General features: G+C 44.4%; 1 protein-coding gene across 4 annotated transcripts in view; it reads left to right on the top strand.

The window, feature by feature from the left end:
* The window catches only part of LOC147012174 (uncharacterized), a 62,858-nt gene that overhangs the window by 21,770 nt on the left and 25,027 nt on the right, over positions 1-16,061 (top strand). For 3 of the 4 annotated variants that reach the window (XR_015051490.1, XM_085855945.1, XM_085855947.1), the window contains exons 8-9: positions 3,638-3,745; positions 7,098-7,194. Coding sequence is in view for 3 of the 4 variants with exons in the window: in XM_085855945.1 (XP_085712071.1) it covers positions 3,638-3,745; positions 7,098-7,194 (205 nt within the window). In the remaining variant the exon portion in view is untranslated. The remainder of the gene's footprint in view (positions 1-3,637; positions 3,746-7,097; positions 7,195-16,061) is intronic. The other variant, XM_085855946.1, reaches the window with a different exon arrangement.

The raw sequence follows: 16,061 nt of genomic DNA, 5'->3' as shown, positions 1-16,061 counted from the left end.
GAGCATCCCCCAAAGTGGGAGCAATACTCCATGGAGCGCCATATAAATGTCTTGTACATCATGATGAGCTCGGCGTGGCTCAGGAATGTGTTACCTCTATATGGAACACCCAGACGGTGACTGGTCTTTGATGTGAGCTTGGGGGTATGATACTCCCATGAAAGGTTATGGCAGATAGTGAGGCCATGGAATTCCAGGGACTTCATCTCTTCCAGTGGCTGTCCAGAGAAGTGGATCGGATAGTATGTTAACCTTTGTAGAGAATTGTTAAAGCATGTGACTTGTCCGTGTTGAATCGAATGTTCCAAGGAGCTGAGGAGCTGCTTGTCTTGTCCTGGTTTTACAAAAGGGATTCCACAGCAGCCAGCCTTTCACAAGTGTGATGTATTGCTCTGCAGAGGGTGGAGTCATTGGAAAAATGTTAGTTCTTTTTCAGGAGAATTCGACAGATCATTGATATAGATTACGAATGTCAAAGGCACTAAGATTCCATCTTGTAGAACCCCAGCCTAAAGAGCAAATTCATGGGAAAAAACACCATCAAGGGCCACCCACAGGAAATCAGACAACCAAAAGAGCAGAAGGCCCTGAATACCACAACTCAGAAATCAAGGTTGGATGACAGACAGTATGAAAAACTCAAGAGATATCCAGTGAAATGGCCCTCATCTCTTTCTTGTGGTTCAGGGCATCCATCCACAGATTGTCTGAAGGAATATTATAATCCAAGGTGGAACGGCCAGGTCAGAAACTAAACTAGATGTCAGAGATTAGCAAGTTAGAGTAGAGAGATAGTGCCTGATGTTGGCTGCAATGATGGACTTCATGACTTTGCTTATGATTGAGAGAAGGCTGACAGGTCTGGAGTTGTTGTTGTTGTTGTTGTTGTTGTTGTTGTTGTTGTTGCTGCTTAGCCATACTCAGTTCTCTCAAACACGCCCGTGGCACAGAGATAGCCGATCAATCTCCCAGAAGCGACCCAGAGATCACCCACACCCAGGATGGCGAACCCCCATCTTCACAAGCGAAAAGGCGTCCCTGATAGTTGCCAGGTCTGGAATTGAAGGGATCGCTTAAGGAACAATTCTTGTAGATGGGGGTGATGCTTGCATTTCTAGAAGGAGGAAGTTGCCAATCCAAAAAGGAACCGTGAAAGAGACAGGGCCCAACATCAGGCTCACCTGCAATGTAAACTATCCAGCTTTTCACCAACCTCAACAGCCTGGTGAGAGCTCATCAGATTTGTGTATGGTACACAGACCCCTCCATTCCTTTAAAGGAAAGAGTCATTTTGGGCACTGCTTGATTAAAAAGCAGGGTTCTTGAACGCTGTCTTCACTCAAAGGTGACGGTCCCAAATCTGTCCCTTCTTGTACTCACCCTTTCCACCTTTATATAATGTTCCTTACAGCGTGTGGAATTTTGCCCTGCCATTATGGAGAAGTTTCTTATCCAACTGGACACCTCTTCTGCAACTGGTCTTGATGACATAAGTGTTCTCATCCTAAAGAACTGCGCTTCAGTCCTTTCATACCCTCTCTCTTTCATTCTGGAGAGATACGCAATGATTCTGGTGGTGGTCGTATGGCAGCTTAGCTGCCAGGGTAGCTATCATTTCTTAAAGCGCAACTGTGTCGCTGATGCAGTGCCCCTCTACCAGTACATACACCGAAAACTGGTACTCATTTTGCCAACCTCGGAAGGATGACAGGCTGAGTCAACCCCCTGGTGTATTAATTCAGCGGCCGACGGGGCTTGAACTCAGGACCCTAGGATCCCAAGCCACCACCCTAACCGCTGAGCCAACACCAGGCTTGCAATGATTCTGAGCTGTGCAGAGAGACCGCAGGGTTTGCCTTCAACAAGGACAATGGTAGTTGTGTTCTTGCGATAGACTCACCACAAACATGCATCAATATATCGAGGTTGAGATAATGGACAGGAAAGTTGATTATAGGGTTCGGGTTTAACCTGTGAAGAACAGAAATTAATCCATAATGGAAGAAATTCCAGCAGCAGTCAATGTTACGAGCCGATCCGCTGACGGACCAATCTTGACTGGATATATCAGATATTAGGCCAGACCAATCAGGCTTTAGCAAATTCCTATACAGTTATACCCCTTCAGGGTTCTCCATTTACTGCCAAGGAGATTCCCACTTTCCCATCACGTGGTCAGAAGAGCCAAGAGGAACTGAGCCAGAACAGCATACGTTTAAGAAAAAGTTTCACATGACAACGTCCAGGAATGAATGGTTGCCATTTGGGGAGATGTGTGTTGGAAAAGAAACAGACTAAACAATCCATTCATTTTGGTGAACGACATAGCTGTGAGGCCATGTACTGAGGTATGTGACTCAACACCAAGCCAATCGTCATGGTGGCAATTAAGCTGTCCACAAATTAGGAAGAGTGAACAGGGTTTGAACAGAGAGGAGAATGTCAGTGTTTGCGGAGAGAGCCTCTTATATGGAGTCCGCAGAGTTGGAGGGGGGGGCGGTAACCCCCCCTCCCCCAAATTATACATTGTTACAGCAAGCCACGTGAAGCCAAATGTACTCCACATGGTTGGGGACGACCAGTGAGGGGTAGGGTCTGTGGGGAAGGGAGGATCAAACATACACACAGCAATACCGTCACCAGTGCGGAGGAGACAGGCAAAAAAGTCTCGGACATCCTTTTTCGAAAATAATGCTTCCGTAAGATGTACAATATCTGGGTTAGCTGGAGCAGCCTGGATGGACAGATTTGTGAAGTTCAAGGGCAGACCCCTGATAGTGAAGCAGGAGGTTAGAAAATAGGAATTGGGATCAGATGGGCAGGGACCAAGTGTTTTAGGACGCAAGCTGGCCCTCACGACTGGTCTGATCATTTCTGTACACCCAGTTCAACGACGCAGAGTGCAGCATCTTGTCTTGACTGTGAACAAGGGTTGATTGAATGTGTGGGGTTAGCGAGGATGACACGTGCAAGTTGGGAGATGTGATGTGGCTTTCACATCTCCCATCTCCCAATGTGCGATTGAGTTGGGAGAAGGGAGAGTGGAAGGGGAAGTGTTGGAGGAGGTGAAAGGAAAGGAGGACATGACAAACAATTGTGTGATAAGACCACATTGAGGACGTCGGATAGAAGTAGAATGAGAGATGTTACGGAATGAGTCTATAAGAGGAAGAAAAAGAGTACGCAGAGCAGAAGAAGAACAGCACAAGTTTTTTTTTGTTTGTTTGTTTTTGTTGTTCAAGAGAGATGCATGGAATTGTTGATTGTTCATCAAGGCGTTCAGCCAGAAAAATTTGAGTAAGTTTAATAAAGGAGTAGAACAGAGTAAGGAAAGTAAACAAAGGTGTCAGACCAGTTGAGTCTATGGCAGAGCACAGTTTATATGGATTTGAATAAAGAGGAGCAGATACATAAATGTTTACACAAGTCAGTGAAAACACAAATGAATACATAAGACAATTCCAGTTTCCTTATCTTTGGGGCAGGGCAGCGTTGCCCGACGAAGAACCGGAACCAAAAGTGTTCTAAACATCATTCGACATTGCTTTAGATTAGAATGCTAAACAGACTAATTGAAATAAAATGTACGGTCAAATCATGGTTAAATATGCGTCGTACAATGAACTCGTGTTCTTAGCAGCTTTTGTCCTGGAGACTTCAAGAGCTCTTGGCCTGGCTGGATATTGCAAAAACCTGGGCAAGATCGGCTCACTGCCCAGCAACACCAGAACCCCATTTCAAGAAGGTGGGATTGTGCTCATTTTGTTGCCATGATGTGTCTTGTGTTGCACACACAATGGTTGTGTTTAGGTCATGAACTCGATTCATGATGATAAACCTTATAAATTGCCTTGGAGGGACAACATCTTTCCTGGAGATCCACAGGGCATTAAAGATTGTGTTCTTCAATCTATGCTTAAAGTTGCACCGTCGTGCTGTGCTGAAGAGGTTGTGCCTCCCTTTGCGTTTGGAGGGAGGCTTTTAAGTCGGATATCTCATCCACTTGCATTATATTTTGAAAAAAAAAAAAACGTCTCTTAGTACCTACCATGTGGAGACGAAGTTCCATGCACAGAGAGTTGGTCGAGGGGATCAAAAAGTTTCTCCTCCAATCATGCAGCACGGGTCTTGCATCAGTGAACGTCGGCACAGATAGGCCTTTTCTGTGTAGTTTCTAGCCAATGTCACACATTATTTCCAGCAACGGCGGTGGGTGTGCCAATGTGACATTGGAAAAGAAATCGCGTTTTTGGTTCGGAAACTTTTTGAAAATAGGAAAATCCTTTTTGCTCTCCCTCGTAAATTCACAGTGATAGAGCGATTACGCATGCCCGGAAAATACTGCACTCATCGTCACACTGATGATCCATCGGGAGAGCTGCGACCTTTAGTTCATCCTGCTATTAATTTGTAATTGGTCACTGGCTTTAACACCAATACAATTTTTTATTACGAAACCCGGAAAAAGCTACAAATATTGAATGAGCAGTTTCAAATGGAGCACTTTGCCACCATTAGAGCATTTAAATTGTATCAGATGTGGCAATAAATGTGAATTGTTGCTCCCAGCTTGCCGGCTTGATGACAGAAGACGCCATTTCAATTTTTGTCGCCTCCATCCCTACCCCATTTAGAATCCCTTGCGGGCAACTTACTCGTGATTGTAGACCGAGTCATCTCTGTCTGCATGAAATCACTGCTTTTTTTAAAAATTGCATTTTCGAATCACTTTAGAATTATTATGGGGCAATCTATTTGTAATGTATGCATTCCAGGGTATAAGGCTGAAATGAGAAAATTTAAATTGAGAAATATAAGGATAATATTGGAGACGGATGTTGGAGCAGCATTGATCGGAAGTAAAGGGTGGGAGGAGTTGGGGGTTACGGTAAGGGAGGGAGCATATGGCATTGGGAAAATAGTGAAAAGTTCCTCCATAAATTCCTCCAGAGACATGACAGAAATAAATAGACACCATGATTTTTCAAGAATTTATTTATTGAACATTTGAAGTACATTTGAGCCATTTTAATACACACAGTCATATTTTGTAGACTTGCCATTTGCAGATGTCAACACTTTTACTCTCTCGGCATAGAACTAACAAGTTCTGAAATTTTCTCTTGTGGGAGTTCTGCCCAGGCTTCCCACAAAAGATTTAGAAATTCTTCCCATGATGTTGGTTTCCTGGACATTTCCCACACAGCTCGATCCAATATGGCCTGGAGGTGTTCAATAGGATTCATCTCAAGAGACTGACTTGGCTATGGAAGTCGCTTGATCCCATTTCTGTGCTGCCATTCTTTGGTCTTTTTTGCAGTGTGGCATGGAGCTCCATCTTCCATGAACACAGTGTTGTTTTTGACCATCTGACCAGTGAAGAAGACAGGGAAATGTCCATCCTCAAGGATAGAAATGTGTATCATAGAGTTGATGTTGCCAACACACTCCACAAGCTCTGACCACCTAGCGCTCCAGATTGCTCCCCACACCATCACTGAAAAACCACCGTGTTTGACAGTTGGCTGCAATCAGTACAAAGAAAACTCGTGAATGGGAAGTCTCCAGACCCATACGCATCCACTGTCAGAAAATTGAGCAAATTGGGACTCATCTGAAAAAAACGACAGTTTATCAAAACTCCAAGGGTCTGGTGGCCAGCTCGTCAACCCACTTCTTTCTACTTTGAATGTTGGCTGGTCTAAGAAGAGGTTTTCTCTGAGCTGCTCTCCATAGTAGCACAGTTTATAAAGGTACCACAAAGGCAGTTCTTGAGCTAACTTGGACCTCCTCTGCAACATCTGCTGCCTTGCAACGGGGAGTTTTCTCAATGGATCCGTTTGACAGCCCGAAAACACCTTTCTGAGGGCCCAGATCGACCAGAACGGGAAGCTGTGGATTCCTTGCCTTCGCTGGTGAATTGCACAATCACCTGATTGACTGTAGAAAGCGGAATGCCAAGGTTCTGAGCTATCTGACGCTGGCTGATTCCACCTTCCGATTGGCCAACAATTTGTCCTCTTTGAAAATCGCAATGATCGTGTGCTCTGTGGTGGAAAATAACTCAATTTCCACACGATCGATCGACCAGCATACCAAAGGAGAATTTTTAATTTTGTAAATATGGAGGAAGAACATTCAATGCTTCACTGAAACATTCAAATGAACTTCACTGAAACAGAAGCCTGAAGTAATCCCTCTTATACACAATTTAACATCCAAAAAATGAGAGGGTGAGACATTTGCCATTTCAACTATGGGATGAGCTGATAGGCAATAGGCAAACTAACTCAGAACTGCAATGCGTGGCCATTTTGGGTGGGAAGGAGAGAATGCACAATCATGGCAAAAGTTTGCATTGTTATCAACCAGGTCACCCTGTTTATATACAGCGAGCAAGACCTTTTTCATAGTAAGATATTCCTTTTATCAATATGTAGGTCAAAAGACTGTTAGGAAAAAGGAAACATTACTGACAGCCGATTTGACTATAGTACAAAAATTAAATTTATAAAGTACCAGCAACAATTCAACAAGTGAATATAATTGAGAATACATGAATATAATTATTTTTCTTCCACAGCTCCCTGTGTTTGAGGCATAGCTAATTGTCGTACAAGACCCAAGAACTCGTTTCTGCAAATTAGTAGTTGAATATTAGTACGAATCACTGAGTAAAACTTGCTTCATACAGATGAAATGAATAAATTTAAGGTGTCTATTTACTTCTATCATGTCTCATCTGAATGTAATAAACAGATCGCCCCTTTGAGGGGACAAAAACGTTTGGGGCTTGGATTTTATCCTGGGGAAAATACTGATTTTATCATTTAGAATTATTGAAATCTTATGCATTTCAACTTCATCATCAGCCTTTTTATTTATTATTATTATTATTTATTATATTTTTTTTTGTATGAGCTCGTATGAGAGCGAAGCATTCATTCAAAACTGCTTCAAAACTTTACTGGTTGAGGACAAACGGAGTCCCAGCTTTGAAACTCAAACACCATAACTTGTTTAATAAGTTTTAACAATAATGACTGAGGATATTTACACATACGGTTGTCAACTTTAACATTCCTCACAATCCACAGAGTTTCAGAGATACGGTGGCAGGCCGGGAACTCCTTAAGGATCTACTCACTGAGGAAGGACAAAAGCTCATTGTGCTTCCTACCAAAAAGAATGCCGGCAAGTGTTATCTCTGCCCCTCCCACAGCAGGAAACAATGTTTTGCAATTGTGTGCATGTGTGTGTGTGTGAGATATATATATATATATATATATATATATATATATATATATATATATATATATATATATATATATATATATATATATTTCGGCACGCCCCTTTTTTTGTTCCACCATCAGATTTTTGTTACTGCATGAAATGAAACGAGCTTTGACATATATAGTAATGATATTATTGTCTTCCTTAAGAAGCCCCTCAAAATTCGTTTTTATGATTATGGTAGTTAAACAGTTAAAAAAACTCCATTTGCAAAATGGGAGGAATTATTGCACAAAAAAGAAATAAAAATGTTTCCCATTTTTTAGAGGACCACTAAGATGAGTTCGGCTCATAGAATCACGCTCCGTTTGAGGAGAAAACAGTTGAGTTCATACCTGACGAATTTGCAGTTTCCATGTGCCGTAGTTTCTTCACAAAACCATGACTTTCTGACTAAGTACAAAGTATTTCTTTGCTTTTTTTGGTTGCCGTTTTGAAATTTTCCCCCGAATACATGGTTGCCATTTTGTAATTTTCATCGACCGATACCCGATACCCGCTGCCCAGCCGGACCAACTGCCAACAAAGTATCGCCCGGTCAGTTACGGTTAAACCCAAAATCATGATCATCGTTTTAGTGTGGAGGTGAGTACTGACAGTGTACTTGGGTCTTTTCCTGGTGGGTGCGGGATTGAGCACGTGCACATAAAAATCTCGGGTCTCCGCATAGTGGCGTACAGGCTTAAGTCGTACTTCTGTTTACTCCCGTAGAAAATCACAGAACCATCCGATCGACATGCTGTTAACAGTTTCAGAATCAGCTAAATTCTACAACATATGAATATGTAGACGAAACTGATCCGGCCTTTTGGATCACTTTAAAGTAGGGTGCCGTGTAATTTTAATGCGCTCTATGGATCCTCCGGAACTCACGAATAGTACACGCTGTGTAGTCACTAAACTACGTGGTAATGTCATCGAAGTGCAGCTACTGCGGGACAGTCGAAGGGGAAAACCTGAATGATAATCAATGGATAAAAATGATATAATATATTGTTTAAAATACATTCATGCTATCTGTCTTTTACCATATGTTGCCAGTGACGCCCGTCGAAGATGGGCACCTTTACTAGTGTGTGTGTGTGTGTATATATATATATATATATATATATATATATATATATATATATATATATATATATATATATATATATATATATATATATATATATATATATATATATATATATATATATATATATATATATATATATATATATATATATATATATATATATATATATATATGTCTATAGTAAGTCTACACCCCCTTTCAACATTTTCACCTTTTGTTGCCTCATAGCCTGGAATTAAATTATATTAAATCAGACTTTTTCCACCTTTATTTACACATCGTAGCCTACAACTTCCAAGTGAAAAACAAATTCTACAAATTTCAGAAAATTAATTTATAATACAAAACTATAATATCTTGGTTAACTAACCTTCCCTTACCGAACTGACCTACGGTGAAAAAGCGGTTGAAGAGTTGAACCCATCTCCGCACCAACCAGGTTAACTATGCGTTTCCGGAGCCTATCAAGTAAAGACAAGTGGCAGGCTGGTGCTCCAGCCCAAATGTGGCAACAGGAATCCATAAGGGGATGTATAGTTGTCTTATACAGATACAAGACAGCATCAGGAGGTAAATAGTTCCACGCTTGATAGAGACAATCAACTTGCTTAGAAACACCACTTAGCAATACCAGAAATGTACTTATCCCAACGGAGGTTAGAGGAGATGTCCAGACCAAGAAGCTGGAGCTGAGATTATTCTGTTATGGTTGAAGACCCCTTGTGCACAGAAGGGCAAGACCAGTTTCTGGAGCAAGACATGGACAACTATTTAGTTTTCTTTGCATTGAAAGTTACCAGCCAGTCATGCCCCCACTTCAACACATTCTCTAAATCATTGTCCAGCGCAACTCCAACCTCGAGTAGTATTGAGTGAATCAACAGATGTGCAGTAAAGTGAGGAGTCATCTGCATACATGATGAGCTGAGCTAAAACATTATCAGGAAGACCATTGATATAAACAAGGAACAGAGTGGGACCAAGGACAGAGCCCTGTGGAACACAAGAATTGATGGAGCAAGTCAGAGAAGAATGACCCTCAAGTACCACCTTCATCTATCAATTTACAAGTAAAGCCAAAATGGTTGAATACATCACTCCAGATACAACATACGAATGAAGCTTGTGAAGCAGACGCTTGTGCCACACTTTATCAAAGGATTTTGAGATATCCAAAGCAACTCATCGAGCTTCATCCTTGAGCTCCAATGTCCTGTTGAGCTGATCCGTAATTAATGATAGCAGATCGTCAGTGAAGCGGAAAGGCAAAAGCCATACTGACAGTCAGTGAGAAGTTAATTGTCCTCCAGATTGGCTGATAAGTTGTTCATTGATGAAAACAGGGACAATAGAAGCCACTTTCCAGGATGAAGGAAACACCGAAGCAGACAAGCACAGGTTGTATAGCTTGGCAAGAATGCGTGACAGTTCAGGCCAACATATTGTTACTGTTGTGGAAATTCACAGATCACCATAAAGGTCCTTAGATCGGTTATGTCAATAAGTCTGTGTTCAGATAGATTTCCCCACCGATGCTTAACGGGCAATTATTGGTGTGCCGGGCTGTGATCTTTGAGGTAGTGTTATTCTTTTGCTATCGTTATTTTGGACCAACTGCATTTCAACCACCACAACCACCTTCTCCACAACGCCGACCACAACCACCTTCTCCAAAATCGCCAACATCCCCACAGACAACAAACAACCACCTTCTCCACAGCTGCCTTCACAACAACCGCCTCCTCCACAACCGCCTCCTCCACAACCGCCTTCACAACAACCACCTTCCCCACAACCACCTTCACACAACCACCTTCCCCACAACCACCTTCACACAACCACCTTCTCCACAACACCAACTACAACCACCTTCTCCACAACGCCAACCACAACCACCATCTCCTAAACCGCATCTCCCCCAATAACCAACAACGAACACCATCGCCTCACCTTCAACTCCGCAAACGCCGCCATCTTTGCGCCAGCCACGGCAAGTTCCCAGCGAACAGCATCGCTGCAAACAGACGCGGGGGTTTCCTCGTTGCGCAGGGACGCTGTTTTCACCCACGTACGCTCTCCTTTGTTGGCGCCAGCGACGGTGATTTCACCCACATCTGCTCTCTCCGAGCTTCGCATCGAAATCGGATCAAAAGATCGAAAGGGCGGAGCCAGCGGGGGGTCAGAGGTGAGAGATCGGAGATCAAACCTCGCCTCACGGGCCCTATAAAAAAGTGCGCAGAGCGCCAAGTTCACAGTCAGTCAGTCAGTCAATCGGTCTGGGTTTGGAGTTGTGTGAAGATCAAGGTTCGAGTCCAGTGGAGGGCAGTGGAGGTCTGGGTTCGCCGAGGAGCCAAGGAGCGTGGCCAAGCCTGCTGTGCCGCACAGAACTGCGCGTTCATGTGCGGGTGGTGGAGAGGCCGGAGAGGAGTCGCCAGCCAGCGGCATAACGGTCCGAGGTGATCGGACTTCGGGACAGTCCGAGCGACGCTTAGGGACAGGCGGGCTCTTTAAGAGAGCATCAACTCTAAGAGAGCAAAGACCCGTTCGTTCCTCTGAGGCATTGTCGGCTGGGCCTGAACCACCAGGCCACCCGACGAGGCCTGGGTCGAACTGCGGTCACGCCAGCTGCCGTGAGGACGGGAGGTCGCGGGTCGCCCCATCGAGGCTCCACGAAGGTGAAGGTAACCAGCCCGGCCTCTCGGAGCTTCTGTGGTCATCACAGCTCCGTGCTCATAAAGACCCAAGAGGTCCAGTCTACCCCTCATCTTTCCTTGTTTCTTTGCAAGAACGTTGTGGCGCCATGTCCGTAGGTAGAACTGCTGTTAAGTGCAAGTGACTGTACATAATAAATATACGGTTGTAGTCTTTGTCTTGCTCGCGTCTTGTCCCTACCCCCATTCATTGCATGCTTGTCTATATCTGCATTGCTTCTTTGACCATATATGTGTGCAAATAAATGTCCTTGTGTGAATGTAAACCTGTTCGTTGCATCCTTTTCCCTCCATTGAACTGCCATATTGCATTCGGAATATAGTTGGATTTTTTAATTGCCGATAATACAATCGGGTCCAACGGGGCCTCGCGATAATACCCCGCTCGGTTATCCCAAAACAGAGGGAGCTGCTTAAGCGGCTCGTTTCCAAGCAGGCCCCGTTGAGGTACAATCTCTCGGTAGTCTGCCCGCGCAAATAATTAGGTAAATCGACTATTCGGCGATCGGACCCTGTAACGCGTGGGTAAAGTACGGACAAGGTTGTGGTGTGCTTAAAACACACCCCTGGCTAGTTTTCGGCATTGATCTGGAAAGCCGCGACTGGATTGCAACGTCAGTGGGCGAAGCGGCCGCCATTAGCTAAACGCGGTCGCTCGCACGCCGGCGGGCGGAAATCCACAACAATATCTTCAATATAATCACAGGGATTCTATCAGGAACGATCGCTTTTGAGGAATCTAGAGTGTGAATAATTCTGGCAACCTTCTAAGGAGTGATAAATGGAATAGGAACTTCAGAGACTGCATGAGATGGAAAAAAAGGAAGAGGGTCTCCCTCATGATTGAGGATCGGTCAGGTCAGGTATGTGAGCATGCGCCGAAGCAGCGCATTGCTGCCACCATTTTCTGCCGGTACACCAAGGGCCTTCATCTGGCCATCCCCGAGGCAGATGCCTGGCCCATCCCCATCTCCTTGAGATGTCGATCAACCTGCTGCAACCACAACACACTTGGTCGGCCCATTGGCCTCCTCCACTCACGAGGCTCCCTAATTGAGAGATTCTGGTGAGCAGGATCAGCATCAGGAAAATGAGCCACATGTCCACAGAGCCACAGCTGACACTCACAAACTATGCAGGTAACAAATCTCATTTGAGTCTCTTTCAGCAACCGCTCGTTGGACACAAAGTCCAACCAACAATAGTCAAGGATTCTCTGAAGAGAGCTGAAACCAAAGGAATGAAGTCTCCATCTCAGATCCCTAGTCAGAGACAAAGTCTCACATCTGTAGAGCAAGACTGGAAGTACCAAGGACCCGAAGACTCAGACTTTCACCCTCCTGCACAGTTACCGACAGTGCCACACCCCATGACCCAGTGAATCCATGACTCCTCAGGCCCGACCCAGACGTCTATTGACCTCTGGCTCACAGCCAGCAGAGACATGAATATCACTATCAAGAAAAGTGAATCTCACCGTGACCTCAACATCCTAACCACAAACAGGTACAGACAGGACAGCAGCATCCAGGATGTAATTGAAAGCCTGGATCTTAAGGCCCAGTCACACCTTGACGTTTTAGCCAACGTATGCCGATTTTTGAATTTTTTTTCTAAAACGCTGGCACACGTTGAATACGTTATGGGTAAGTTTTGATAACATTGAGAGCACGCTGAAAAACACTGCCATACGTCGTTGTACGCAGGCTTTAAACGTTGTACTTTTTGGTTGTCCTCAAATTTTTTCATGCTTGAAATTTCACGACTTATGCCGGCGTATGACTCACACGTTCCGCTACGCTGGCCACAAGTTGTATGCACGGTCTGCGATCGTTGACAGACGTCAACACATGCTACTTGTAAGTTAATCATAAGTTGAGACACGCCGAGGTAATGTTTAGCGTACCCGAAACTTATTTCTAACCTACGATTAACGTGTTGTTGGCACGTTACGCGATCGTTGCCACACATCGACAGACGTTACTTTTAAGTTACTCATAGGCTGAAAGACGTCGGTATAATGGATCGTCCTTGCATCAGCGTCCACGGCCAGGACACTTATTTGCAGCATTCTTCAAACTTTTCTTCAGCATGACGAGGATGTTCACACTTCGATGTCTAGCTTGGCTATGATTCCAATTGTCCATCGGCAGCGTCTATTTAAAATAGTCGAGTTTGAGCGTTTTAACACGTTCAGAAGAAACGCTTCAAATTTCCAAACCCCAGCGTCAAAAAACAAAGGCGAGTGACAGCAATTTAAATCGTTCATTGTAAACAATGAAAATAGCTGAGTGGTACGTTTAAAAGTCGTTGAGTGTAAAAATCATCCAATTGTTGAGCGCAAGCGTCTACTTTCAATAGTGGAGATGCAGCCATTTAAATCGTTGAGTGGCAGCCAATGAATAGCAAACCCCACGTCACCGGCAAAGATAAACTGCCGCACGATATGGATAAGTTAGGCTATCGTTGGGCATAGTTTGTGAACGCCGGCTTCACGATAATTATTCGTTGGTATACCGTATCTATAAGTAATCAAAGCGCTCTATGCACATTATTAGTTCATTGTGCATTTGTCCAACCCGTTATGAATAGACCTAAATCGTAAAAACAAGCTATAGCTCATTGTTGAAAAAGCCCCATAAAAAATTAGCCGCGAAAAACTTCGAACAATGGTGAAAAGATGTCTCCTACCCATGGACACGCGGACGCAAGGACGATCCATCATAACCCACACCCTCCCCCTCACACTCACCTACTACTGCCAACATGAACAAACTACTACTAATACTAATACTGATACTGTTACTGCTGACATGGACATCGACTCAAAAAGGACTCGAAAACACTGTTGGGTTCCCCTTTTATGAGCAGCATTTTTATATACCAATTCCCAAAACCGCTGGGAACACGTCTTTATATGGCAGTTGTAAGCTAGAAACACGTTCATTTATTTTTTTGTCGACCAGAAGACGTCATTGGAATACGTCTGCATACGTCGATGTGTGTTGGGACTACGTAAAGAATTGGTTCAAAGCACGTCAAACATAAGTTAGAAATAAGTTTCGCGTAAAAAAGACATTACCGCGACGTGTTTCGACTTATGAGTAGCTTATAAGTAGCCTTTGTGGACGTGTGTAAGCGTCCACATATCGTGTGTAAAACTTATCCCCATCGCATGCGGAACGTGTGTCATACGCCGAGTACGTCGTAAAATTTTCAACATGTTTAAAATTTCTTGACGTACTCTACTTACTACGACGTATGATAGCGTACTTTAGCGTTGTACTCACGTATACCAAACTTACTCATACCGTATTTGACGTGCCCCAACGTTTTAGACACATTTTTCTTAGGTCGGCATACGCTGGCAAGATCGCCAAGGTGGGACCGCGATGTTGACACTTCCATTTCTACGGCAGTTATGATTCGAATCGTTGTGCGTCAGCCTTTTAATAGGCTACGTCACGACATCGTCGGCGATGCGTGCAACGCGCTATGCCTAAGTTAGACTATCATTGGGCATCGGTTGTGTAGGCCGACAACAGGTTCAGCATTCGTTCGTATAAGTTATCTAGAACACAACGAAACGTTCTGTGTCCGTTACCAATGCGTTATACATAAGACCAAGTCGTTATGAATACGTCCGAATCTTTAAAAAAAAACATCAAAAGTTCAATGTAAGCCAGCGTTTTACATACATTTTAATACGTTGCCATCGCTGGCTAAAACGTCAAGGTGTGACCGGGCCTTTAGTAATCCAGTAAGTGTGACCCAGGAAACCCGTAATCCCAGTGTCTCCAACTCCTCATTCAGCACCTCGAAGGTCCCCAAAAGGACATCCAGAGTCTCCGCAAAGACGATTGCATCATCTGCGAAATCAAGGTTAGAGATCTTGACATTTCCAAATGATGCACCACATCTTGATCTCTCCGACATCCTCCCCAGAATCCAGTCCATGCAAGCGCTGAAAAGTGTGGGGGCCAGAACACACCCCTGATGAACTCCAGTAACAACTGGAAATAAGTCTGGGATGGTATCACCACATCTCACAGCACTCTCAGTACCAGAGTATAGTTCATACATCAGATTGATCAGTTTTGGTGGCACCCCACGATGACCAAGAATCCTCCAGAGGGCATCCCGATTCACTGAATTGACGCTTTGTAGAGATCAACATCGGCTGCAAGCAGCCCCTGCCAAATTCTCGTCTGTGTTCGGTGAAGACCCGAAGAGCAAGGATACGGTCAATCGTTGACCTCTTTGGTGTAAAGCCTGACTGCTCTGGACGCTGGTGCTCAAGTAGATGGTGGTGAACCCTATCAAGAATTATCCAAGCAATGACCTTGCCTGGCACTGAGAGCAGCGTCACCCCTCGGTAATTGTTGCAGTCCTGGCGATCACCCTTCCCTTTCCAGAGAGGTTCAACAAGGCTCCTCTTCCAGCCAGTTGGGATGATGCCTGTGTTCCAGGTAGAGCACAGAACTACGTGCAATGACATGAGCTCAGCATTTCCAAGAGCCTTGAAAATTTCAGCATGGATGCCACAGATCCCAGGAGCTTTATCCATTTCAACTGGTTCACCACAGCCTGTGTTTCCACAAATTAAGGTGGATCACAGTTGATTGGAGGGTCAGAAACAGGGAAAGGAACACCGCTGACATCCAACTCAACAGCTGGTGGATCAGCCTGGTTCAGCTGCTCAAAGTAACCAACCCAGCGGGCCTTCACTTCAGACTCCTCTGTGAAGAGCCCACCACTCTCCTCTCTTACTGCAGTTCACCGAGGGATGGGCTTGGGGGAACGCAATTTACGAATACACTGTAAACAGGACAGGTATCCCTTGACCACAGGTGATGCTCTACCCCCTCACAGATTCCTTGAACATAGGCCTCCTTGTCCACCCTCAGCGCACGTACAGTTTTAAGCCTCAACTCCCTGAACAGCTCAGCCCTGCTACTAAGCCTGGCTCTGCGACTCTG

The sequence above is a fragment of the Eptatretus burgeri genome, chromosome 15 (genome assembly GCF_056783735.1).
Source record: "Eptatretus burgeri isolate ZD-2024b chromosome 15, Ebu_testis_v1, whole genome shotgun sequence".
Lineage (NCBI taxonomy): Eukaryota > Metazoa > Chordata > Myxini > Myxiniformes > Myxinidae > Eptatretus > Eptatretus burgeri.
The sequence above is the reverse complement of the archived record's forward strand: the minus strand, read 5'-3'. Positions and strand labels throughout refer to the sequence as shown.